Source organism: Eublepharis macularius, chromosome 2 (genome assembly GCF_028583425.1).
Source record: "Eublepharis macularius isolate TG4126 chromosome 2, MPM_Emac_v1.0, whole genome shotgun sequence".
Taxonomy (NCBI): Eukaryota; Metazoa; Chordata; class Lepidosauria; order Squamata; family Eublepharidae; genus Eublepharis; species Eublepharis macularius.
Window position 1 is genome coordinate 186,511,879 of NC_072791.1, and position 27,026 is coordinate 186,538,904.

The 27,026-nt window shown below is 41.4% G+C and overlaps 1 protein-coding gene across 2 annotated transcripts in view; it reads right to left on the minus strand.

Moving 5' to 3' along the window:
* Positions 1–2,212: 2,212 nt before the first annotated feature.
* Positions 2,213–27,026, minus strand: part of STAM2 (signal transducing adaptor molecule 2) — a 32,106-nt gene continuing 7,292 nt past the window's right edge. The window contains exons 2-14 of one of the 2 annotated variants that reach the window (XM_054971663.1): positions 23,858–23,942; positions 23,027–23,102; positions 22,500–22,595; positions 21,883–22,029; positions 17,856–17,925; positions 15,879–15,999; positions 12,877–12,971; positions 10,959–11,044; positions 10,748–10,835; positions 9,792–9,846; positions 5,295–5,448; positions 3,477–3,622; positions 2,213–3,110 (exon numbers count right to left, since the gene is read on the minus strand). In XM_054971663.1, coding sequence (XP_054827638.1) covers positions 2,888–3,110; positions 3,477–3,622; positions 5,295–5,448; positions 9,792–9,846; positions 10,748–10,835; positions 10,959–11,044; positions 12,877–12,971; positions 15,879–15,999; positions 17,856–17,925; positions 21,883–22,029; positions 22,500–22,595; positions 23,027–23,102; positions 23,858–23,942 — 1,442 coding nt within the window. In that variant the 3' untranslated portion in view covers positions 2,213–2,887. Of the gene's footprint in view, positions 3,111–3,476; positions 3,623–5,294; positions 5,449–9,791; positions 9,847–10,747; positions 10,836–10,958; positions 11,045–12,876; positions 12,972–15,878; positions 16,069–17,855; positions 17,926–21,882; positions 22,030–22,499; positions 22,596–23,026; positions 23,103–23,857; positions 23,943–27,026 lie in introns of both variants that reach the window. The other variant, XM_054971662.1, reaches the window with a different exon arrangement.

A 27,026-nucleotide genomic window follows, 5' to 3' on the forward strand; every position in this document is an offset into this window, starting at 1 on the left:
AAAGCAAAATAACTTAATCCAGTTTCATGCACATTTGCTCCAAACAGGAATTAAGACTATTCCAGGGGAAAATCTTTTACACACTACATTTATTGTAACAAAACTTGCCTATGCTTAACACTGTGACACATTTCTCTTGAGAATTGACTGATGCAGATTAAGGAAGGGAAAGTATTTAGGAGAAATACCATAGAAATAGCATGACACAGCCACCACCTCTTAATTGGTAGCCTTCTGTCAGGTAATTCCAGAAACCAACAGAACATGAACAATGAAAAGCAAGCCAAGACACAGAAACACGCAGTGCGTTTAAAACTCTAGGGGTGGGGGGCATCTAAAAAGACTTCATAAGTACTGAGGCCTTTGACAACTCAATTGTTTTAAAAGGGTTCACTCTTATAATATCTGAATCAGGGGATATTGGAGATTGAATATTTTCACCAGCAACATTTGACTGGAAAGGAGGGGGAATTAAGTTTTGTACAATTTAAGGTAACAAATTATCTACAACCAAAAAGCATGCCCTGCTTTAAACAGCCATGAAACATACTGCAATATACTGCTATTACAAAGTAGCAGGAATTTCTATTTGAACAGTAAATTTCTATGAAAAAATTTACTGTTTACTTTTAATATAAAAATAGGTATAAGCCTACAGCACATTCTTAGTTCCATTCCAATCAATGACTTCATTCTCACTGATGTCAATGGAGTTCGGGCCCCAACTATGGAAATCTTTTGAGAGTTCCTTTGGCAGCACAACTATGATCACACATTAGCAATAAATAATGATGTAGTCTAGAAAAGGGAAGAGGGACAGAGATGATCCTGTCAACATCAAAACACTAAATACACAGTTTCAACATCAAAATTTGTACATATTTACATTTGCATAAATGCACTGTAAGATTACAGCAACTAGCAATAATGCCAAATGCAGCTACATATAAAATTTGTGATTTTAGAGAATGAATATATATGTTGTTGTATATAAAGTCTCATAAGTGAATTATATATACATATACACACTCTCTCTCTCTCTCTCTATATATATATATATGTGGGGAAAGGCTGCTTCAACTCAACATCAGTCAGATATTGGGCACCACTTAATGTAGTATCAAAGACTGCGAATCAATAAAAACTCTGATTACCTATTATATTGACAAACACAAAGCTATACACTTTTCCAAAAAAGTTTTCAATTGCATTATAAAATGTTTGAGCTTACAGAAAAGAGACAAATTTTGCTCTAAATAAATTTCCTAAAGAGCACCCTTCAAAATGAATCTTCAGTTTTAAGTAAAGAAATTATTCATGTATCTGTTTCATTCAGCCATTCAAGATCACTGGACATAAAAAAGATAGTTACCCACAAAGAAAGAAAGTCTTCAGCATCTTTTGTTTTCTGGATTGGCATAGATAGATAAGCCCATAGGTAGATTTTTCAGAACTTTTTTTTTCATGAGAAACAGACGTTTGTTGGTCCAATAAGAATCTTCATCTGACCATCCTCACGCTTCTGAACAGTCTAGTTAGCACCAGTATAGGAAGTCAAAGAGCCATTGAACAGGCAATTTTGATTTGAACACACATTCTTAGGACAGACAACATATACTGCAGGACTCAAACGCCAGTGTATAAAGACCTTTAGATTTCTATACATTTAATCATTGTCCTTTGCTTCCCTAAATCATTCTCACACCCCTTCACCCACTGCTCACCCCATCCAGGGTACAGATCAGATATATGTACGTATTAGATGCCTGTGTAAAGACCATGTTAAAAACCTCAATAACCAGCAAGGGAAGAAAGAATACCCAAAGGTAAAAACAAACTATTTCCTTTTACTGTTTTCTATTAGGAAAAGAAACAATCGACATCTGAACACTTTAGCTGTATTCATCTAAAGCCCTGCCCTGATCATTGTGTTTTTGATGCTTAAGGCCCCAAAGACCTCAGCTCATGGGCCTCTGCTAAGATTAACCCATAGTTCAGGCACACATTTACAATAAGAACTGCTCTTTCATGTGGTGCTGTGAAACCAGAGCTGAGAGAGAACAGCGCAGAAGATTTAGCTTCACTAGGGCAGCCTGTCCTTGGAAATTAAAGTACGTCTCTCTCTCTCTCTCTCTCTCTCTCTCACACACACACACACACACACACACACACACACACACACCCTCCCTCCCTCCCTCCCTCCCTCCCTCCCTCCCTAAAACCCTCTTTTCCTTTAGACTGGGAATAAGGAGGACTCCGCAGAATAAACAGAGCTAGTTTTCTGACAAATGAAAAACGAACAATCCAAGCTGGCAAATCCAGAAGGCCATTAACTTCCACTGTCAGTCAGGCTTTCCTTCTCCCAAGTTCACAACGGCTTTATTGTACAATCATAAAAAAGCAATCTGTTAAGATGATCTAGCAGAGGGTGCAAACCAGGGAAAGCAAATTATCTATATAAATTGAGTTTCAAGACAGCATTCGAAATTTAAAGGTTCCATAAAAACAACAGCATTAATAAAGTCTGGAAAGAACAACAGGAAAAGCTGCATATATAAACTTGCTTTCCACTCTCTCCACTTATGAAAGGGAAAGTTACTTTTATGGAGGCTTCATTGTAAATAGGGAGAAGGGTAGACAGAACACTACACAAGCCAAGGTTTGAAGGCTTTCTCTTTACAAACCCCCCCCCCCCCCCGCATTAGCAGCTCACCTTGTTTCAACAGTTATGCAGAGAAAACAGTTAAACTTGAATTAAGTTTTGCTTTGAAATTGCTTGGTTGTCTTTTCCCTTGAGCAGAAGTATCCTTTTAGATCAATGAAGGGCAATTTAAATGACAAGGGTCAGCAACATCAGAGACCGTTTTCGGGAACAGACTCTGCATTTTCACAGGAGAGGCTGTTGATGGTAATTTGTTTGTTGCTGTGGAAGTGAATGAACTGGAACTGCTGGATAGCATGTTCCTTGAGGCAAACTAGAAGGAGTGTTCTGGTAGGCTAGCATATCCATAGGCAGGCTCATTGGTTGGGTATAAGGGACCGTTCTGGCTGGTGGCAGGCAAGAATTCTGGTTCACATAAGCAGGGCTGGACACAGAATCTAGACCAGTGCTGCAACACAAACAAAAACCATTAGCCAACTTGCAAAGTGACGCCAACCCTGGAAGGATTTTTACCACTAAAAATGAAGCATGCCATTCTAAGCTCTGAAAAATTATTTAACATTCAACTTGGATTCCGTTTCGTGTGAGCAGAGTGGTGCTCCTGCAAGTGAACTTTTCAACCTCCTGCTGCTGCTTCTGTGTCCCTCCCCCAAACACTGAAATTGTGCTGGGGAACAACATGGAAGGATGTGAAGGGAGGAATTGTTGAAAACCATACTCCCTTTTCTGCTGTTCACTAAGCACATTTCTGTACTTAAAGGATGAATTTGAAAAAACAAAACATATTCTTAACGCGAGTTTGCTGATGAAATACCTTAAATAAGCTGGCTGAGATGCTACTGAAGAATTTATATTTGGAGGTAAGGACCTCAGCTGTCCAATCTGATCACTCCCAGGATTGTAGCCTTGAGGAACTCCATGAACCAAATAGTTCCCGCTATGAGCATGTAGAGAATATGGCTATAATGGAAGAACAAAACAAAACAAACTGTCTGAACTGCATGGCTAATCATCAAGATGAAGGGGTGGGGAAATAGCACAACTTATTTTGTCCAATGGCTGTAGAGAATTTTCTTGGGCAAACCACAAACAGTAATGGGAGCAAACGTGTTCTTCCAAGGGTAAAGGATAGCATTGGCTTCTTACGCAGAAGACTGTTCTAACTCAAATTCCAGGTATTTAACCCGATAAAGCCCAGAATGAGTGCCATTAACAAGTAAATGGCCTTCAATTTCCTCTATTAACTTAAGACAGTAGAGAAAACTTTTCTGTTCCCTGCCTGTAAGAGCAATTTGCTGCTGGCCAGTTTTAGGAGATTTCAGAACATAGAGTACCTGGCAATGTCAGAAATACAGGAGGGAGCAAAAACACTGTACTGATGAGCAGTACAGCCAAGGCTTAATTTGAAGATCTAACAAGATCTTCACAGGATGCTAAGTTTGCAAAGAACAAAGATCTTTGTTATGGGAGAATGGATGAATTGCCCTTGATGACTTTCTGTATGGATACCTCTTCTGTATAGATAAAACCACACTTATGTGGAAGGAATCAAAGAAGTCTCTACACATGTGCAGTTAAGTCTCCCTACTAGAAAATTAATTTTTCATCAGAATTCAGTTATATAAAAGAATTTAAATAGTATTGTGCAACCATAGTTATTAATCCTAAAACAGGAAGCATTATCTTAAAGTGCGAAGAATATTAGACCTCCAGATGTCTAATACTCATAATTTACTTCACACTCCCAAATATAATCTTTCATCACTGCTGAGAGTTCACAGCAAGGCATTATGGCTAAACACATCATCTTTGATATGGCAGTTGCCATAGGAACTATTCTTCTCACACTGATTATATAAAACCTAACTAATATATGCAGTCACATTTGCCTTTTTTATTAATTATTGCTTGCAAAATCCCCCCTGCCCCAACCTTTTTGTGTTTAAATAAATTAATATGAATGGCTGGGTTTAGGAAAAAATCTCACATACAATATAGTGTAAAAAGAGTGTGTTGCTTATAGGAACGATGGAGATAAAAATCAAAAGCAGCTCAACTTCACTGGAAAGTACAGTTGCTGTCTTCAGCATTTTTCAACATATTTAATCAGATTCTTGGATATAAATGTCAACAGCCAGCCCCTCCAAAACATGCAAGGATATATCGGTCTTCACCACCCAATGCTGATGGGTCACCAATTGTGATGCTGCAGTAACGTGTCTTACTCATTGTCCCAACTAGTCATAACTGAGCAGTTAATCTGTGAAGAGGATGCCATCCCCCAGTCTATTTATCCATGTTTTGACATGTTACAGTAGAAGCATGGTTAAAGGAAGAATTCTCTCTGTAAGGAGGATTACATGCAAGATGTTCTACAGCGCCTATTACTGACATGATAGAGGTTAAGAGCTGCATTTCGTGGGAGAAAGTGATAATAGTAATCAATGCTGTTTCGTTCCAAGCATATGTTGACATTTCACGCAGCAAGATTTAGGGATCCATATGGAAAGCTCAAGTTGTTTACAGCCCAGCAATGAAATCTGCTCTCAGCAATACTCATGCAGTCATTTTTAAGAGGAGAACATTTGCTGGATAGCTTCTTTTTTTTTTTTAAATAGAAAAGACCACTGACCTGCACTGGAACACCAGCTGTTGTGGGTGGATAGTGCGTGGATGAATGCATCTTTGAGTATGTGGAATACATAGGAGCTTCATTCATTAGCTTGTTGTACAATTCCAGAGCTTCTAGCACTTTAACATTTAATTCAGACAGCTCTGAATGCTTCCTAATACAAAAAGAAACATGTCAAGTGAGTCCAGTCATTACATATCAATTTGTCTAGATACTAAAATTCAGCCTATGCCACAGCAAAAGAGAACATGAAGTTTTAAAAATGCCTTGGAATGAAAGTTATTAGCTTCAAAATACTCCAATTAGACTGTGCTCTATATATATATCATGTCTACCACAATACATTTGCATCTTTGTCCAGCTCTTACACTTTCTAAAGATATCTGGAAATTCTACACACATATACATAGTAGCCACAGCAGATGAGAAGAAAATCTATGCAGGAAGACTTGCGGGACAAGTGTGCAGTTATCTCTGGATCTTGACTCCTATTTTACAAATGACATTGGGGGGGGGGGGGTGCGCACGCAAGCACGCACGAGAGGAGAGAGAGAGAGAGAGAGAGAGAGAGAGAGAGAGAGAGAGAGAGAGAAGGCATATATCTAGTTCTTATTAGTCCTACTGACTGAACTGGAAATTAAAGATGAAACTATTGGACAAACCTAAAAGAGCACTCTCATGCTCATAGCCAGTATTCTGGGGCACGTCTGAACCCTCATGACAAAATTTCAGGGGGCTGAGATCCTACAGTAAGGACATTCCATTTCATGGGCAGACTTCCACTCACAAATTGTAAGATCCAGCCAACAATGCCTAGATTCACATTATTCTTCAGAAAAGTTCCACTTCTAAACAACTCTATCCCTTATCTATCCCATTACTGACTCCAAGCACAGGTTCAGAACATCAACAGCATCCTTGGAATTAAGAGGAAAAGAAAGGCAGAGCTGGATATCATCTGCATATTGGTGACACCACAGTCCAAATCTCCCGATAGCCACTTCTAGTGGTTTCACGTAAATATTAAACAACATGAGGGATAATATCGAGACCTGTGGCACTCCATAGGGAAATGGCCATGGAGCAGAATAGGGATCTCTCAGTTCCACCTTCTGAGACCAGTTACCCAGACAGGACTCGAACCATCGTAACATGGTGTCTCTTCATCCAAGGGTTGAGTGGCCATTCAGAAGGATACTAAGGTTGACAGCACTGAATGCCTCAGAGATTCAACAAATCTAGCAGAGTCACACACACTGTCTAGTTCTCACTAGAAGTCATCAACCAAGGCAAGCAACACAGTCTCTATTCCAAATCCTGGCATGAAGCCAGATTTAAATGGGTCCAGAAAATCAGTCTCTTCCAGGAACTGCTGGAGATGAGAAGCAACCACTTGTTCTAACACCTTGTTCAAGAATAGAAGATAGGAAACTAGCTGGAAGTTCTCCAACATAATAGGGCTCAGGGAAGGTTTTTTCAGCACAAGTCAAATTACTGCCTCCTTGAACAGGGGTGATACAATTCCCACTCTCCAGGAAGCATTTATCACTGCCCTTACCCGGTCAGCCAATCCCCCTCTGGCAGCCTTTAACAGACAGGAAGGACAAGGGTCAAGAATGTAGGTAGTCATTCTCAACTCAGCAAGAATCTTGCTCCTCAGCCTTCACAAGTTGAAAATAAATTGGACATGCAAATGCCAGAGGTACATCATCTGACCATGTATCCACGCCGACATTTAACTCAGGTCTTTTCCACACAGGGCTTTTTCATCAGGTCTGGCTCCATACTTCTTCAATTTCTCTCTAGACTTCTGCACGCATAGTCAAAATACCTCAATTCAGGTCTTTTCCACATGGCGATTCTGATTTCATTCTGCTTCTCTCAATTTCCATATGAGGAAAAGAGATGTGAGATGCAGAACTGACCTTTCTCTGGCTTTTCCCTGACTTTTTTCCATGTACACATGTGGCAACTTTTTTGGAAGCTGCTGTTGAGTTCTGCTGATGTGTCCTGTGTAGGGGTATGTAACAAAAAAAGATTCGGGTTTTCCGCTTTGGAATTTCTGAAGCGGGATAAGGAGCCGGAAATAAATTGCTTATTAACCTGCTTCGGTATGCTCCTTAAAGATTCTGAGCACACTGACAAACTTCTCACCCTGCCGCTTATTTCACTCGATGGGAAGGGAATGAGGGGGTTCCCTCCTCCCCCTCCCATCTGGTGAAGAGAAGGCAATTTATTTATTTATGTCATTTCTGTCCTCCCCCTCCCATTGGGTGAAATAAGTGCCGGGGCAGCTTGCTTCAGCTGATGAGTGGGGAAGCCTCCTCCTCCTCCACCAGTCAGCTGACGCTGAAAGGGGCACTTTCAAATCTTGCAGCTGGCTTCAGTTGACTGACGAAAGAGGGGACTCCTCCTCTACCGATCAGCTGAAGTCAGCTGTGGTGTTTCAATTTAAAGTGCCCCTTTCGGATGTGAAGCTTTCCAAAGTGATCCAAATTGCTTTGGCAAGCTTTGATTCAGTATTTCTGAATCGGACCAGAAATGCTGGGCCTGATTCGGGAATTCCAAATCTTTCCAATTCGGTTTTTTTTCCAAATCAGAATCTTGAATCGCACACCTCTAGTACTGTGTGCGTGTGTGGAATTCTGAATCCCTACCTGTATCTCTCCCTCCTTTTTTCCTTTCCCTGGGTATTGACTGGTTGGCCACCAAGTGGAAACCAATCCCTTGGTTGCACACACACTTCCACTTTTTTCTCCTCAGCCAGGGAAGATTTGTAATGCCGCACTCAGTAACTGATGTTGCAAAATGATCTCCACCCCCCACAAAAGGTGGCTTCAAACACACATCTTAACTGGTCTCAAAATAAGAAATGTGACACCAAATCACCTTGAGGTCATGCAGTGCAGAATGGCAGGAGCCCAAGCCAATTCAGCAACAATCGAAGTGAGTACACAGCGGTGACCGCTTAAAGTATGCCATGCGGAAAAGGCCTCCATTTCCAAACTGCTTTCCAGACTTTTTTGCATTCTGCACAGAGAAAACCTGCATTTGCCGCAGAACTGATCTTTCCTTGACTTTTCTGCAGCTTTTCTCCCAGCACACATACCTTGATCTTTTTTCCAGCGGGGCTTTTTTGAAGCGCAGAATGCTTTCTTTGGCGTGAGGCCTGGCCCTGCCTTTTGCCCTCCCCTTTATTCCCCTGCATCCTGATTGGTTGAACAGCAACCAATCACATTTTTTCTGGTGCCAATAAAGGGGGGGGGGCATGTAAGCTTCCTCAGCAATCGACTGAAGAAACTGACCCGTTGGACTGGGGAAACTGAAGAGTGCTCAAAGCCAGCAGCAGAATCGGGCATTTTTCTAGTGCAGAAATAAACCCAATGTAAAGTTCACCATGCAAAGGAGGCATCAGAGTGGATCTTGGTGATTTTGTCTTCAAGCTAAGTAGTAACAAGTAGTGTCAACAGCCCAGACCATTTCCCTATTCCAAAGAGTGATCAGGGCATTGGCAGAATCATCAGCAGCTGAAGGGGGGGGGGGGAATTCCCAAGTGCAGACCGGAAGCTATCAGGATCAATCAGGCACCTGGGCAGTCCATTTTAATAAGCAGAAGGAAGAGGAAGCAATGAGTCTAAATCCTATAAGATAATGATCTGACCATGACAAAGGAGTAAGATTTAACTCCCCAAACTCCAGATCACGCTCTCCAACAACGTAATAGACCAGATACTGTGTGTGTCCTGCCACATGTATGGGGCCAGTATTTACTTAGGACAGACCCATGGTTGTCATCGAGGCCATGAAAGCCTGAGTTATTCCTAAAAGCTTGATCTCAGCATGGATGCTGATCACAAGTCTCGGTGTCTCCACCAATACTGCAAAGATCAGCTTGGCCAGGTCTGGAAGAGAAACAGCTGGGTGGATGGTACGCCAGAAGAATCTCTATTGTGTTCCGGTCACCCACCTTTAGAAGCACATGCTCAAACCAGGCAGACTGTTGGAGAAAACACCTTAACAGGTAGATGGAATCATGACAGACCACCGCAACCCTCCCTCTCAGGTTTCTCTGTATAGCATCACCAACCAGCCTCCTCCAATCACGTCTCTGTAAAGCATACCAGGTCCACTTGCCTCTCCAGGATTAAATCCTGTATGACAGTAGTGTTTCCATTTACTGACCTGGTATTCAACAGCAAGACCTTGGTGCAACCAGGTCTCAGTTGGTTGGGAGGCAGACTTGAAGGAAGGAAGGAAGGCCAAACTGCGGACAGACCTCCTCCTCCTCCTTCTGGAATGGCCAATCTGCACCCTATCGCCCTATCTTCCACTTATCTTAGCTCAGAGCTCTATTTTTGATTTTATCTACTAAACAAGCAACACTGGACAAGCAGAAAAAACCTAATAAAAATATGGGCGTTTTGAGATCCTCAGTTCCATGGAATGAGTACTAACAGTTTACATGTTAAATCTGCAGAAATTAAACCATTGTTTTACCTATCAATTTCTTCTAGTTTTTCATCTATCATGGGACCCATCTGTTGACAGATATCTGAAAATGTAAAAATGTTATTATTTGTAGAAACATATAATTAAACATGGGGACTGGGTCCTGTGACTATTCCACAAATAATTTATCTACTGGAGAATGTTTTACTGAAAAGGAGTCATTGGATCCAATCCTAAACTTATTTAAAATAATTTGATGTCACCTCTTTCACCACCAAGGATTCAATTTATAATGATGCAATGTAAACACATATGATACACAATATGCATTTTAAGAAACTTAAGCACATAATATTGCAGGCCTTGTGAAATTTTCTTTGACTCCATAACTCAACCAGACTAATCTTTATGAAATCTTGGGGAGGGGTCATTAGAGAACAGTTAGGAATCGGTTCCCAGAAAATTTGGTGAAATTTAGTCAAAGGATGACACCCCCCTCACCCCCCAGGACACCAGATATATCCAAATTGAGTTTCCCATAGGAAGCTATTGCTGACATTTACCAAATTTGCTCTGTGATACTGAACCAAACAAGAGAATGAATTTGGAATTCAGGGCATACTGAATTTTTTTCCAGTTAGGCATCACCAAACCCAAATTTACCAAATTTTTTCTTCTGTGTACACTCCTATTCCTAAATGGTAGCGAAAATGGAAAAAATGTATGGCCAACTTTTTTATGTTGTCTTCCTCTAAATAATCTCTTTCTGCTGTCTGACATAAAGCTGTAACAGTATCACTGAATAATCCTACTGCATGAATTGCCAAAGGCAGTGAGGCTATGTGGACACCTAAGTAAGAGCAAGAAGGAATACATTTTTTGCTATAATATAGAATTAGGGCTTGCACTCCGGCCTACTCCCAAGCTCAGAAGACACAAGGCAAAACCACACGGAAGCAGTTTGGAATATGGCTGTTAGCCCATTAAGCAGAAGCCAATACTACCTTCTAAATCCAGAAGATCAGGAGAATCAGGCTTAGGATCCGTCGGATCTATACTCTGAAGTACGTGCAATGCCTTATCCATCTTACCCTGAAAGACAGAGAAAAGCATTCACTAAAATGCTACTGGAATACAAGTTCACAGAAATCAGTTTTCATGTTGCAACAAGTGAATAAAGTATTTTCAGGAAAGTGATATTAAAAATCATCATACCTCATCTATATAAACTGGCTCAGGCTCAGCTTTTGTGATTTCCTCTGTAGTATTTTCAGGAGAAGAGGGTTTCTCCACTGCTGTTGCTAAGAGAATATGAGATCATGAGTCTTTTTGCACAAATCAGGAAAAATTTAATAACTACTTTTTTTAGAAGCAGCAAAATCTACAATAGCCTCGTATTGGAAATCCCCAATTTTACCAAACCTTGACACCTGGTATAACAATTTATGATGGAAAAAAATAACAGAAAAAATATGCTCTCAAACAAATCTGATGAAAACAACAGAATTTTACACTAATTCCTTTTTTGGAATTTCTCTCTAGAAATGAATTTTTAGTCACAAAATTTCCTCAGCAAGCAGTTTGCAATTTGGAAATGTTAAGCTTATGGTAACTCATTAAGAAGCCAAACAACATAATGTAAGTTGTAGTTTATCAAAATGCCAATGTACGGAGTTTTATCAAAGCTTTAAAAATTACAAGTTGTAATTGTAGATTTTTTATTGTTACTTGCTATTTGTTACATGTTTTTATTGTTATATTTAAAAATGGAAAATTAATAAAAATATTTTTTTAAAAAATGAATGTATTTTTGCACTAGCTTCTCCAGATGACCTGGAAAATATTTTTTCTATCAACATTCAAAGACAGTTCATAGCATGCAGCCTGCTAATGCTCCCTAGGCACAGATACCTGGGATCTATTCAATGGATCGACAGAAAGGTGGCTCCTATGGGATAGTATCTTTACCATCAGCTCTACCAAGTCCACCTGCAGTTCTTTTGTCCCTGCCCGCCCACCCACCCAGCAAGAGCCTGGACTGTGCCATCAACTCCTGGAGTTTGCCAAATGCATACCTGCAGCATCCCTCTATCACTGTACCTTTGTGGAGCTTAATTGTATGCCATCCTTTGCTGAAAAGCTGTGTATAAATAACATAACAGCACATGGAAAATAAACTTCACTCTTTTGATCTGAAAGCATCTTTTGCCACACAAACACAGCAGGTGCCCTAAGCCCAGAACTTAGATGGCAATTTCAAATTTATTCCTTTTTGTCATGTTAAAGAGTCTGACTTGCAATACTTGAATGTACAGGTGTACAAAAAAAAATTCAGCTGACTCGGCTTGGTATAGCCGAAGCGGCAAAAAAAATTTGGTATTCCCAAAATGCTGCACTCCCCAGCTCAGCTATCTAAATCAAATTTGGTAAAATTCTGCCATTGTTTCCAATGAGAAATGTGATTCGGGGCTTACCGGGGGGGGGCTGGGGGGTCATTTTAAGGCTGAATTTTATCACATTTGCAGGGAACCTACTACTATCTGTCCTCTAGCTACCCCCTAAGTTTCATGAAGATTGAACTTTGGGGGCCAATTTATGGGCTCTGAAGAAGGTGCCTCCAGCCATCTTCAATCTCCATTATTCCCTATAGGAAAAAGAGGGGGACTTTTGCATGCAAAATCCACTGAATCCACTGGCTTTTGCATGTAAAATCCACCAAACTTGGAGTGGACCTATTCCAACCTGTCCTCTAGCTACTCCTCAAAATTCATGAAGATTGGACTTCATGGGGGGCATTTTAGCCCCCCCCCCAAGAAAGTGCCCCCAGCCACCTACAATCTCCATTATTCCCTAACGGAAAAATGAGAGGGAGCTTTTTAGGAGGCAGGAGGTGGCATTTTCCATGCAAAATCCACCGAATTTGAAGGAGATCCACATCTACCTGCCCTCTCAAGATCTCCCAAGTTTTATGAAGATTGGACTTCGGGGGGCCATTTTGTGTCACAGGATTTAGATGTAATTTCTGGGGTCCTTTGTGACTTTGAACAGACTGTTCAATTTCATGGTACTTTCCTACATGACACTAATATTTTATCATTTAAATGTTTACAAACTAAATTTAATTCAAACTTACCTGACTCAAGCTCATCATTTAAATTGGAAGTCACAAAATTAGAGGGGAACAAGCCTACTCCTCTGTGATTTTCTCCTTTCCACCAGTTGGCATCACTATGCAGAAAAAAGATTTACAACACTGAAATGCAATATTGTAGAGCCCCCTCCTTTCAAAACCTTAAGACACATACATGGTCTTTTCTTTATTTATAAGCAGCTACTAACTAGGATGTACTTTTACCCACTAAGGAATCTGTTAAGGAAAAGTCACAGACACAATCTTAACCGTTAATTGTAGGAACAACCTGTCAAATGGTCCAGGATCATCTAATGGTACAAAACTGAAAAGATAACTTGGGGGGAGGGAATCCCCATAAAGGTACTTATAAACAACTTATAAGTACAGAATCTGTATTTGACACAAGTCACTTTGTTCTCTTTTTTTTCAGCTAGGGGAGAGACAGGGAAATCTATGCAGAGCCTAAGCTCACTGATTGCAATTAGCTTAGACTTGATTAACTCAGCATAGGATTCCAGTAAGACTATAAATACTGCACATGTCCTCCAAACTATCAAGAGGTTGACTGAACTATGAAACTGATTCAGCTAAGCCATTTCAGATGCATTCCTTCTCTCTCTCTCTCTCTCTCTCACCCCCCCCCCAAATTGCCTGCAGGGGCTTGAGCAAGCTAACTTCCACTTACCATCCCTGTTTATACTCCTACCCTCAACAGATTCTCAACGTTCTGTGCTTCTGAAACATATTTAGTCCTCATTAGACTTTTTTATGTTCCTTCTTCTGGTTAATTTACTAAGCTGTAATTTCCTGCATATTGAAGGAGTCCCCAGACTATGTAGAGACCCCAGCCTTGTCTGTGGTGGGCTGACTTTCTTGGCTGCTTTCACAATTGCCACAAGAGCAAACCACTTTACTATAGACACAGTGATGCATTCATTATTTAAAGCAACTATAATGAATTCTGTGTTCCTTATCTACTTTTCCAATTTAATGTTTGAATATGCATCTCCTTGGTAAGGAAACAATAATATATTATAATACACTAGAAATAGCTGTAGGTAACTGTCTTTATTGCTTTAATAGCTATCAATGATGCAGAACAAGTTTTGAAATAGATAAAAGACAATGAATCCTAGAGTCATTGCCTTCCACAAGAGAGAAAATGTAAGGCTATTTTTGCTGATGTCCACTTCATCATCCAAGCTGTTCCCAGGGAACCAGTGGTCCTTAGGGCAAAATGGGGAGGGGAGGGGAGGGCACGGTGCAACAGCAGGCTACAGCGGGAGTGGCCACAAAGACAGAATCTGCAAGTCTTCAATAGGATCCCAAGCCTTTCTATCCTCCCGTTTCATGCTTCCCCCCTACATTGGGTGGCATATGTAATTCTAAGATAATCTCACAAGCAGAAAAAATAAAGCACACTCTGGACCCAAAGTGTCAAAGAGCCTAAGACCTTCTGTAAGTATCTAATACTGACGGGTGGACCATTTTATACAAAACAACTCATTCAATTTTATGTTAGGGATTTCAAACCAGACTACACCTCATGTTTTTAAAGTATATAGTTCACAAAGATGATTTCTGGCAATATCTATGAGCAAGTTTCCAGGTTTAGAAGCTGAGCAGGCTGCACTAGGGGTGTGCACCCCAAAAATATTTGGGTTTCCCACTTCGGGTTTCCCACTTCATGGAGGTAGCAGGGCAGCAGCAGCAGCTCCAGCTCTCCCCGCCACCTTGTTGAACCACGTGGTGGCGGAGGAGGCAGAGAATGCCCTTCCTTCCCCTCAAATGGCCACCGCAGCCATTTGAGGGGCAGGAAGGGCCAGAGGAGGCAGCTCTGGCCCTCCCTGCCGCCCTGCGAGTGGCTGGAGGCCCGGAGGAGGTGGTGTGACGGCAGCTCCAGCCCTCCCCGCCACCCTGTGGGGCCACGCAGCAGCAGAGGAGGCAGAGAAGGCCCTTCCTGCCCCTCAAATGCCCTGTGAGCTGCTGTGGGCCCGGAGGAGGCGGCATGGTGGTGGCTCCAGTCCTCCCTGCCACCCTGCGAGCCACTGTGGGCCTGCAGGAGGCAGCGCAGTGGCGGCTCCAGCCCTCACTGCCACCCTGTGGGGCTGCACAGCAGCAGAGGCGGCAACTCCAGCCCTCCCCCCAGCCGCTGTGGGCCCGGAGGAGGGAGGGTGGCGGCTACTCCAGCCCTCCCTGCGGGGCCGTGCAGCAGCAGAGGAGGCAGAGGGGGTTTGGTGTAGTGGTTAAGAGCACGGGACTCTAATCTGGAGAGCCGGGTTTGATTCCCCACTCCTCCACAAAGCCAGCTGGGTGACCTTGGGCGAGTCACAGTTCTCTTGAGCTCTCTTAGCCCCACCCACCTCACAGGGTGATTGTTGTGGGGTAATAATAACACTTTGTAAACCGCTCTGAGTGGGCATTAAGTTGTCCTGAAGGGCGGTATATAAATCGAATGTTATTATTATTTACAGATCAGGTCTGATTCAGGTATTTTACTCGAATCGGAAACCCAAAGCACACACTCCTAGGCTGCACTGTAAGTTTGTATCACAGTTGCAAACTTTTTTATTGGAATGTTCCAAACTTCAAGGGAACTTGCTCCAAAGTCAGTCACAGTTCTAATGTCCAGTAAGATGAGAGCACTGGCAGGCTTCTATGGGACTCTATGCTTAGGGCTGAAATGCTGAATTAAAAGAGACCCGGTCTCAAAACATTAATTGGGGACTACATGTACAAATGGGAAACACTATAAATTCCAGTCAGGAATGCAACCTATCCTGTATTTTAAGAGGAGATCTACAGGAAGAATGTGATCCAAAGGCAATTTACAGAAGTCAAAATGTGCTTTGGAAACCATTAGTATAACAGCAGCTCACAGCATAACATGCATTCTGTACTAAGGCAGATACTCAAACAGTGAGCGCAGCCAAGAAGAAAAACTTGACTTCAACTGCTCCTTCCCTTCACCCAATACAAACTTTGATTGAAATAGAATATACCTGTCATCCAAAACAATAATAATGTCGCCACTCTTAAAGGTGAGTTCATTGTCCTCAACAGCTTCAAAGTCATACAAAGCTCGCACCTTCCTTGAGATTTTCTGATTGTTCTGCTGTGCTTCTACAGATGGGTATAAAGATTTTGTTTCCGTTTGCTGCTGTTTTTGTTCTTGCAAAGATAATTCAATTGCTATGATTTGAAAAGAAACACATACGAACCTCTTTTGTACTGATTCAAAAGAAAGATGAAATGTGCTAATTGCAATTTTTATATTGTAAGGTCATGTTTCTTCAAGGTTGTGAGCTTGGGATGCTCCAAGAAACTTACTCTAGCTTCTGAGGCCCCATATGCACAAGATCCTGGCTGCTTTTGCATGTGAGGATCAGGATACTACTAAGCCAACATGAGCATGAGAAAAGAAATAGTATCAGATCTCTGCTTCTCTTCTAACACAATGAACAGGAATAAGGAAACGGTTCTGAGTTCCCACTGTCCGAAATGCCATACAGATGATGTAATAATGGTGCAGTCCTCCCCACAAATAAAATGTGAATCGTTGAGGATTCTCTGACAGGAGGAATTCAATCCAATGACAGCCATAGTTGATTTGGGGGTGGGGAAGATACCAGCTATATCTGAGGAACTGAGTTAATCAGCCATTACGAAGTGACCAGCAACAACCAGCAACAACCAACCAAAATTGATTGCTGCCTATCATAAAAGCAGCTATGAACAAGTACAAGTTCACAACTTTGAGTGCTGCTCTAATAAAAGAATTTTGAATTAAACAGGTTATTTAATCACCAAATTACCATCAAATTGTAGCCTGCAAGTGTAACAGGCCACTATTTGACATACTGTTCATATTAAATATACAAAAAAACCTTGCATGCAGGCTTTCTCTGGGGGTAAATACTTTATATAGGGCCAGTGCAGCAGAGATTAACATCACCAAGCATGCAAGGGTCATACAGTCCCTAAAGCAAAACAAAGTGACTCTTGGGACCAATCTCTCTGACATCAGTCTTTGGCTCCCCAAATCTCTCAGAAAGTCATGCTAAAAATATTAAAATTCCATCCTTATTTCAGGAGGAACTAAGAAAAACAAGTTCATTATAGTTGGCTAGGCAATTTTTTTTGCCTGAGTGTCCCCCAAATCCCACAGCACTAGAGGTTTTTGTGCTGTCAACCCAAGAGGAATAGGGGTTTGGGGGAGACAAGGTACTTGGCCAGGGACAAAGCTGATCTCCAGCAGTGCTGTGAGCCCCTCAGAGGGCCACCTCCATTCCGTGGACAGAGGACTGGCCCTGCAAGCCGAGAAAACTGATCTGGCGTGCTGCTGTTTGGTACATGTGCTGAGGAGGGGGTGCCTACGCCTAATATATAAGGAGATTTTGCAAAGAACTACAACTGGGTTAACATTTGAAGATTATAATTTATACATAAGAATATTCTGCATACTTGCATTCAACTATGGCTGGCGCCCATTACATTCAAGGATACATGCAAGTTCTGTTATCAGGCTAAGTTAGCAGCTTCCCTCTGTCCAAAGAGGTGTAATTTAGCATGGAGAGTTTTCTCAGTTTGCTGGCCACAAATGTCTAAGGCCTCATGTCTGAAAGTGCTGACAAGCAACCCAGATCAGATCGAAAGAGACTTCAGAAATGCAATGCAAAATGTTAAAAACTTTTAGGAATGGCAATAAGAGATGACAAATACGCTCAATGCTCAACAAAAGAGAAAAATAGATTATAAAGCGTGCATGTTCTAAGGCATATGGCACTAACTAATGCTTCCACAACCTTAAAAAACAAATGGATTCCTCCTGTCCTTGGATTCCCAGACCTAGCACTTTCCAATCCCCATGGGTTCAACTTTCTGTAAAAAGGACAATATTACACATTTGAAGCATCAAACCATGATTCTGACATGAGCAATACAACATTTGAAGTGTTTCTAAGTTACTGATGCTTTACCTTTAGCTATATCTTCATCTTCTTTGCTCTTGTTCGATGAGGCACCATTCTTGGCAGCAGTTGAGATACCCTGTGTAAATATACTAGCAATATGAGTATCATTCATCATGAGCACTGATAATTTAGCTGCCTTAGGTAAGCATTTTTTTAAACAAAACTTTCTAACCAGAAGAGAAAGGAATCTCAAGAGAAAATTTATAAAGATGAAATTCTATGACTCAATGCTACGACTCAAAAGCTTTGGGTGGAAATCTACCCCCCCACCCCCACCAAGATCAATTCTTATTCAATTCTATCACAAGGTAACATCACTTATAAAGACTCCCACACAGTTGCCAACTCAGATCCCAAAATAAAGGATCACTGCCCATTACTTGACATAACTAAAGAAGGTTAGAGGCCCCCTAAAGAACACCATAAAATTACTGGACATTGCCAAGGTTGAGCCAGCAGCCACTGTGGGACTTCACTGAGTCTCCACTGTGTTGGATTCAGACTAACTTTCATTGGCAGAACAAAACTTTCCTATTTCTCCCCTCCCACTGCACCCCCTCCCCCACCCACCCCACCCACACACACCAAAACCAATCTGCTTTGGTAGCTTCTCAAACTTGGGGAGCCACAGCTTTCACAAAGACCTCATTAGAAAAATAAAAGAGTTGAAACATAACTATCAGCTAGTTTATTTATATGAATGCATTATTTAATTCCTGACATCAGAACATACATGTGAAGTAAGGATGCCCGTACTCCTGTAGGTTCAGATCAACTCGTAATCGCCAGTTGTGAATACACCACCTATTTACCTATTATTGATTTGACTAATCATCAAGGCATTCATCAGAGATCGATGCATAACAGCACACACATGCATGGCTTTTGTGCATGCATGTTGTCTCTTACAGCCGAGCGGCATTGTTGCAACACAGGTATAATTCTTTTCCCTGCAACCAAATTTAAATCTATCACAAATGTCTTCCAACATGAATTTTAAAGTGGATCCTAACTTTTGCTCTTCTGATGAATGATTTACAGGTATATGCAGCGATGACATAGTTTCTTTGCACAGAGAGTTTTGCAACGTTTGCCATAAAACAAGTAATGGATTAACAGGGAAAAAATGGAACTGGATCATAGCCCAGAGACTTTTGCAACTTTTTCTGGTGAGAAACTGCCAGTGAAGTAAAGAAGTGAAGTAAAGAAAGCTAAAGCTAGAGGGAGGCAGCTAAGGCAGAGGAGGTTGGCTGGTGGGTGAGGACAGAAGGAAGCAGGAAAAGGGGAAAGACTACTAACCTAATTTCTACCCTGGCCTTTCTGCCCAGAGAAGACCCAAAATGGCTTCTTCTGCTGCTCCATTTCATGCTCACAACCACCCTGAGGGACAGGTTAGGCTAAGAGTGTATGACTGGTCCAAGATCACCCAGCAAGCTTCCATGGCAGAGTGGGAATTTGAACCTGGGCCTCCCAGATGCTAGTCTTACAGGAACCACTACACATACTGCTGGGAGAGGGAAAAATTGAATAGTGTAGGGGATGGGTTATGCAGGAAAATGAGATGCACCCCACAAGTGCCCCATTTATTCATTCTACTCCCAGGGACTGCCATTCCAGACTTTGGAGACTCCAAGTGCAGTGGTAAGCCGGTCTTTTTAGACAGAAGTCTCCTTTTATTCAAGGAGCTTACCCGCCGGATTTCAGCCTCATTCTGTTTTTCTTGATCCAGTGCTTGTTTTATTTGCCCCTTAGCAGTACTTTAATGTATCTCAGTGGATCCAAATTCAAGTCAACTGGCATTTGTGGCTCCCTTATATTCTATAATGTATCTTCAGAGAGCCCCCCCCCCCGCATTGTTTCCAGTGCTCGGGAGGAGGGGACTGCATATATGTCTGTTTGCAAAAAAAAAAAAAAAAAAAAATCCCTCAGGGACCTACCCTCCTATTAAAAGATGAAATTATCCAATCAATTGCCATGCATTATTGTTTCATTCTGGCGTGTCAATCACTTTTATCACTGACCATGGCTTAGGAAGAAAAACTACTGTACAGCCACAAGTAAGTTTGAAAGGGCTCTGGTGTGTTTGCCACATCAACAAACTAATCCCAGGATCAGCTTAATAGAATAATTTCAATCAATTATGGTAAGTTCACCTAAAAAACTCATGATCACAGCATCCCTAACGTGAAGGTTATTTTAAAGAGTAAGAAACAGAACACTCAACATCCATCCTAATGTAAATAAAAGCAGTAAAACAACCTAGTAGATGGTGTCATCATAAAAGCTGAAGCTATCAATCATAATTCAAGATTGCTTTGCATTTAGTAAAAGCAAGTCTTGGATCTAGCAATGAACAAGTGGAAACAAATGAACTTAACGCAATTCTGCTTGCATAAGATCTTCTGCAACATCTAGTGCTCTTCTGTGCCCAGAAATTGGCTGTACAATATCTTGCACAAGGGAAAATAGAAACAGGGATACAATAAATCTGACTTGGTGCAAGGGCCTAGCATGGTTGTTTTCTTGAGTTTCCTCTTGCAAAAGAACTCTGGGACAAGTCAAAACTTTGTAGTGGATCAATCCTAAACACAGGGGTGGGGGGGAGGGAGCCACATATGCTAAACCTTCTACAGATTCATTTCACAGGCTAATGATTTTTCCCCTGTCATTTAACATACTGCAGCTTAGTTCTAACTGACTTAATACAACTCAGTCAGAAATACGGCAAGCTACCATTACATGGCTTTCAAAAAGACCATGCAAAAATCTCTCATGTATATAGGGACAAGGCTCATACACTTGGTCTAGAGGTAATTTCAAAGTGATCAATAACAGGTTGCATTTCCAAGAAAATGTCTTAGGCTAACTTCACATGGGTAAGCAGCAGTAGGGTGGCCATTTTAAAAGCAACTGTGCAGAGGCTGCTCTGCATGGCCAGGAAAACAATTTAGAGAAAGGAAGCCCCAAGGCACAGAACAAACAAGAGAGTTTTAGAAACTAGTTTTAATTTTTCATCTTTATGCAATCAGCTAGCAAGCAATATTATCCTGCAAAATAATGAGATGAGGTAATTTGACCTTAAAGAATTTCTTTCCAAAATGTTAGGGCTAGATCTTTTCTTCACAATATGTTGAGGTCCCTTTTCATGTCTCATTTGCATCATGCCACTACTCTCTCCCCAAAAGCTTCCCTTATTCCTCCAAAGCCTTTTGAAGGTGCCACCTCACAAATGGGTAAGACCAGCAAGCGCATGGCCACGTGCATTTCTTTTGTGGCTTCCCCCTTGTGGAATGGCCTGCCTGAAGTCAGGAAGGCTCCCACACTTCTATCATTCTACAGAATATACAAAACAAAAACATTCATCAAGAGGGCATTTTTAACACATGGTTTAGAATGGTTCAAGAGGACACTTATGAAGGAACAAGATTATAGTCCATTGCAATGTTTATTGTATGCATTATCTTGCTTTTACTGCATTGGATTCTACCTTTACAATCTACTTTCTGCATTGTGCATGGTATATCAAGCCTTAGACAGTTTGCACTGTTATCTAGTTCCATTATTCCAGTCCTATATGCAGTGCTTACTGGGTGTCTTATGCTGCAATCCGCCGTCTCAATGAGAAATTCAGGCTATAAAGTAAACAAATAATCCCGCCCCTCAACCCCTTGTTTGTTGGAATAATTTTGTTACAGCATGGCAGAAAGTAGCAGATCTGTGGGTCAGCAGGGAAAAGGCTCAATGTGAAGAGTACTCTCCACATTCTTGGGCATCTTGTGATGACTCATTTGTGTTAATTGAAGCCTTAAGTTCAGCAGTACGACCGTTTCCTGCCTAGGTGGAGCTGATAATTATCACTATGGTACAGAATAAGTTACTTTTAAAAATCCTGTCACAATGTGAAAATTAAACTTTTAAATGAAGTGACTCCGAAGTCAAGCGAGCTCAGGTACGTAGCTTCAACTTCCAAAATGTTGCTGATACAAAAAAACATGTTAACATGTGTGAAACAAAACTAAATCATGTCTTTTACCTGTGACACAGCTGTAGGAAACGTAACCCCTTCTTCCTTTAGGGATTTAATAGTTGCTGATAAGAGACTAAACTGTGGATCTTTCTGAAATTCGTCTGACCATTCCACTAATAAAGCTTTCAATTTTTCACAAACTTTAGGATGAGCCTATGAAACAAGAATGCACAGGAAAACACAGTTGTACATACAGGAAATACACACACAGAGTACAGTATGGAAATTAACATATTTATGTAGAATTGCAAAAGAATGGCTCTTTCACTTATTTAAGTACATTAGCTTTCAGAGGTGTGGATGCTCCTGCAACACTACTACTGTATAGCAGAATTAAGGCTCTTTCCTTGCACTCTGTACTGCTATGCTTAATACTTCTCTGTCAAGTACTACAAACCGATCTGTCCTGAATGAAGTAGAAGCTTACATGTCACTTCTCTGTTATAGCTATACTCCATAACTCCCCCAAAGTTCAATCTACCTCTACATGTCTGCTCTATTCACTGACCTTGTTAAATTGGTTTCTGCCACCTAAGAATACCATAAGTATTACATAGATGTAAAGATACTGTAGCAATTTTCATCAGTGTTTTCACTCAGTGTGACAGATGCTAGAAACGTACCTTGTTTATGATTACACGCACTTCACTGGCAAAGTCACGAGAGCAGATTTCTAAGTGGAAAATCTTTCCACAGTTTGAAACACAGGCTCCTAATAGCTAACAAGTGAAAATGGAGAGAAAAAGTAAATCAATATAAACTGCCCCATAAAATATACAAGTTATGGCCAAGGCATTTATTGGTGATAATATAAAAATAAACTGTCGTTCGATGGTTGTTGTGGGTTTTCCGGGCTGTATTGCCGTGGTCTTGGCATTGTAGTTCCTGACGTTTCGCCAGCAGCTGTGGCTGGCATCTTCAGAGGTGGCGAAACGTCAGGAACTACAATGCCAAGACCACGGCAATACAGCCCGGAAAACCCACAACAACCATCGTTCTCTGGCCGTGAAAGCCTTCGACAATACATTGAAACTGTCATTCATTGCACAGGTACAAATATGATTCAAAATTGAAATTTATTCTTAAGTTTACCTTATTATATAAACAGAGCAATGTAAATTTTTCAAAATGCATTATCTGTTATACTTACAGTCAGTGCCTGTAGAGCAACGTGGGGTATTTTGTGATTTACTCTCTTCAAAATGGCTTTAAGGCAGTCTTTTGCTCTAGAAAAACAACATCAGGGCAAACTGTCTTATTTAGTTGTGAAGTAAACAATGTGGTATGCAAAACTACTTGATGCAACCCTTACTACAGCACTGCTCATTCCAATTCGGCTCATTAGTTCCTTGTTCAGGTGTTTATTCCTTCCAAGACTGGAAGAAATCACTATCAAATAGTCAAACTCAAAATATCTGGTTAGATCCTATAAACATTCTACTCGGGTACAAGGAGGTGGGTAATTCCATTCCGTTTCCCCTCTACACTGCAGTCACCCATGTCATGCTTAGGATGGCACTGGCAGTCTAATAGCAAGCAAATACAGAGTCAGATAACTGATTGTTAAATTAAATTGTAGCTTCATTCGAGAGCCATAACTAGACCATTCTAGTTTTGAAGTATGTTTCCTTATTATGAGAAAAGACTATATGTAATCATGCTAATTTTAATTTATGGTTTGACTGCATTCATTTCCTCTCTGTCAAGAATTTGCTACATTTTTCTTCCTAACAAAACAAAAAAAAAAGAATTAATGTACCAGCCTGGACAATTTTTGAAATGAAATTTTCTCTTAAACAGACTCAGATTTTTTTACAAGCTTATTAAACACAGCCACATCACTGCACATGGCTAAAGAATGAGCAAAGCGGACTCTCAGATCTGGGCTCAGGCCACTCAAGACTAATTAGCAGACACAGGAGTTTAAGAGGGACATAAAACCACATTCACAGGATGGCAAACCAGAGAGAAATCGTCTTACCCATTAGGTGTGCTACCAACTTTGTCACATATATCCATAATAAGACCCCAGTCTTCAGCAGTGTTATACTCATTTGTGGCCTTTTCTACAAAAGGAAAATAGGGTTTTGAGAGCCAATACCATTAGGACACAAGTACTCTTTGTTAGGAACTACTAAAACAAATGATTTTTCATTCTGAATATACTCCCAAAGTTATGACCTCTGAAAGATGGGGGGCATAAAGCAAAGGCATAAAGTTACATTAATTACAGTACAAAAACAAATAAAAACAGCAACTATTATCATAACTTATCTCAGATGTTAAACTGAAACAGTAAGCCCTACATAGCTGTTTTAACCAAATGTAAACATGGTCATATTTAGCACATTGACTCTTCGATTGTTCAGGTGCCCAGAACATTTCTTATTCATGTTCCTTTTCCATCCAAACCACAGCTTGAACTGCATTTCAAATAGCAACTTTCATCATTTGTATTTAGTGTTACATTGTCCTTATTCTAATGGAAAAAGGACCCTTAGCTGTTTTTCTAAATCTGTGTATCTGCAACAAGATAGTTCTTCCTCTGAGATCACAAATTACTTAAAAACTTCACAAATATTTATAAGCTGAAAAATTGTAGAGAGTTTCCATAAAATTAGTTCTGTGCTTTGTCTGCAGGGTTCAAATACAGCTACAGCTGAGAGCCAGTTTGGTTTAGTGGTTAAGAGCAGTAGGACTTTAATCTGGAGAACCAGATTTGATTCCCCACTCCTCCACTTGAAGCCAGCTGGGTGTCCTTGGGTCAGTCACAGCTCTCTCAGAGTTTTCTCACCCCCTCCCACCTCACAGGGTGATTGTCATGAGGATAATAACTGCCATGAAGGGTGGTATATACATCTAATATTATTATAATTATCTGTGATTTTTTAAAGGTCAAACAAGGTGACAAGTCAGTAAGCTGGAAAAGGGTCTCTTTTAAAGAGTAAATAGCAGCCATGATGGGGGGCACTCGGACTGGCTTCACAGCATTGGGGAATTAATCCTTTCCTTCCAGAGCCATTTCTATATTTGAATCAATTCTCTGCATCTTTTATTTGCATCCAAGTTGCTTCCGTGTACTCTTTTTTTTAGAAAAGAAGTTCTGAGGGAATGATTGAGATGAAAAAAAAGCAAAGCAGGTAAGAAAGGGTTACATCCTCCCCCCCCCCCTTCTGAACTGGGGTCCACATATCCTATTTAGCTTGTTATAAGTCACATGATATCTGTTCACAAGCCTACAGCTGTCACATTCAGTTTGATCCTTAGAGTACCTCACTGCATTTCTTTCAAGTGCTTTTATAAGCAGACTCCTATAATAAACAAGAAAAGACAGGCTGAGCAAAGTCTGAACAAGTACTAACACTGGCCCACAAAACTTTATTCAGAGCAAAAAACTGTAAATCAAGATGATTCCCCTGAAGCACCTCTAGGAGGAGAGATTATTTCACACTCTTTTGCCATTCCGCTCAAGACTTGTACAAGGGGTAGCGGTGAGAGAGTCTGATCCAAATAAGCTCCATATGAAAGCAATATTAGCACTGCCAACAGTGTGAAATGATTTTGAAATATCTATTGCACAACTGTAAACCAGCCAGAGAGAGCCGGAAGATGCTATTACTTCTGATAAAGTAGCATCAGTAATAGCTTTACAGTGAGTTTAGGGAAAAGAACCTGACTCTTACTTACAGTGCAATCCTAAACAGAGTTAAACTTATGGGCATCTAAAGGACATAACAGGGTATAACTGCCTGGGATTGCACTGTTGGCAGTCATTCCAAAACTGCATTCTGTGAGAAATAAATTTAGGCCCCGGTCAACACATCCCCACCCAGAGGAGAGGGTGCCTGTTTATCAGCATGTTTCAGGCTTTGGTCTTGCCTCCTTCAGCCTCTGCTGCTGGCAGTTAATGCTCCTGTCTGCATCATGAATGATTTGGACATACAAGCACTCCCCAGTTAGTGTTCAAAAGCACCATAAGGCTATTTTATTTGCAAGGAGGTTTAAACATCAAATCTTATTGTCTGGGGTCTGAAGCACAGCCCCCGGACTTACTGGGAGGAGGGGACGGGAGGCAGCCAGGAGACAGCTACCCAGCCGCCCCAACAGACACCCAGGTCCCGGTCGTGCCAGCAACAGAGGGGGAAAAAGAAACACCTAAGCCACAGAGGTTCAGAAGGGGCAGGTGGAAGCCAGCTAGCCTCACCCTCCGGCAGGAGGCTAAGAGCCCAAGCAGGGAGAGTGAGGACAGCCAGGAAGGAACCAGACCAGAGGGAGAAGGCACAAGAGACAGGGACAGCCAGCCAGACACCAACTTTACTGGCAGGGGAAGAAAGGCAGCAGAGGCAGCACAGGGTCACGCCCCAACCTTCAAGCAAGGTGGAAGGGAATAGCAAGGGCCAGGTGAGGCTGGGAGCAAGGCAGCCTCAGGTGGGACTGCCTGAGGCAATCAGCAAAGAGAGCCCGGTAGTCAGCAAAGGAGGCACAGGAGGGGGGGGGGACAAGGGTTGGAGGCAAGAAGCAGAGGTGGAAGGGAGCTTGACAGGTTGAGCAGGCCTGCGAGTGGGAGAGAGGGAGCAAGGGTGATGTATACCTCCCCTCCTTCCGCAGAGCTGGAACCTCTGCTGTCCCCATCCGCACCTGGGAGCTGTAGTTCAGGCCCACCGGCGCCCTGCACTGCCACACCCATGCCGAAGCCTGACACTTATCTTGGGGGAAGAGAGGTAAAAAGGATTTTACTGTATTTCATATGATTTTAATTTTTGGAACTGTAATGTGCCTTGAGACAGATGGGAAAGGAGGAGAGTAAACATTTAAATAGATAGTTGGAGGAGAATTACCACAAATTCAGGAAACTTTGCATTACTTCTTTGTCAGCATCACTGTTCTAATCAGAAGATGCACACAAAACAGCAACTCAAGCTGAAACACTGGCAGGGAGAAGGGAAGAGAGGATGGAAAACTCCTACAAAAGCAATTAACTATTATTCTAATCTGCTCTAAAGGCAAAACTTTTGAGTCTAAGGATGAAGCAAGAAGCTTAGCTAAGAAAAGCTGTGCCAGTTACGAGAAGCTTGGGAAATGCTGACCTCATTGTTATTGTATGTGTAAAGTGCCGTCAAATTGTAGCCTGCTTATGGCAACCCCATAGG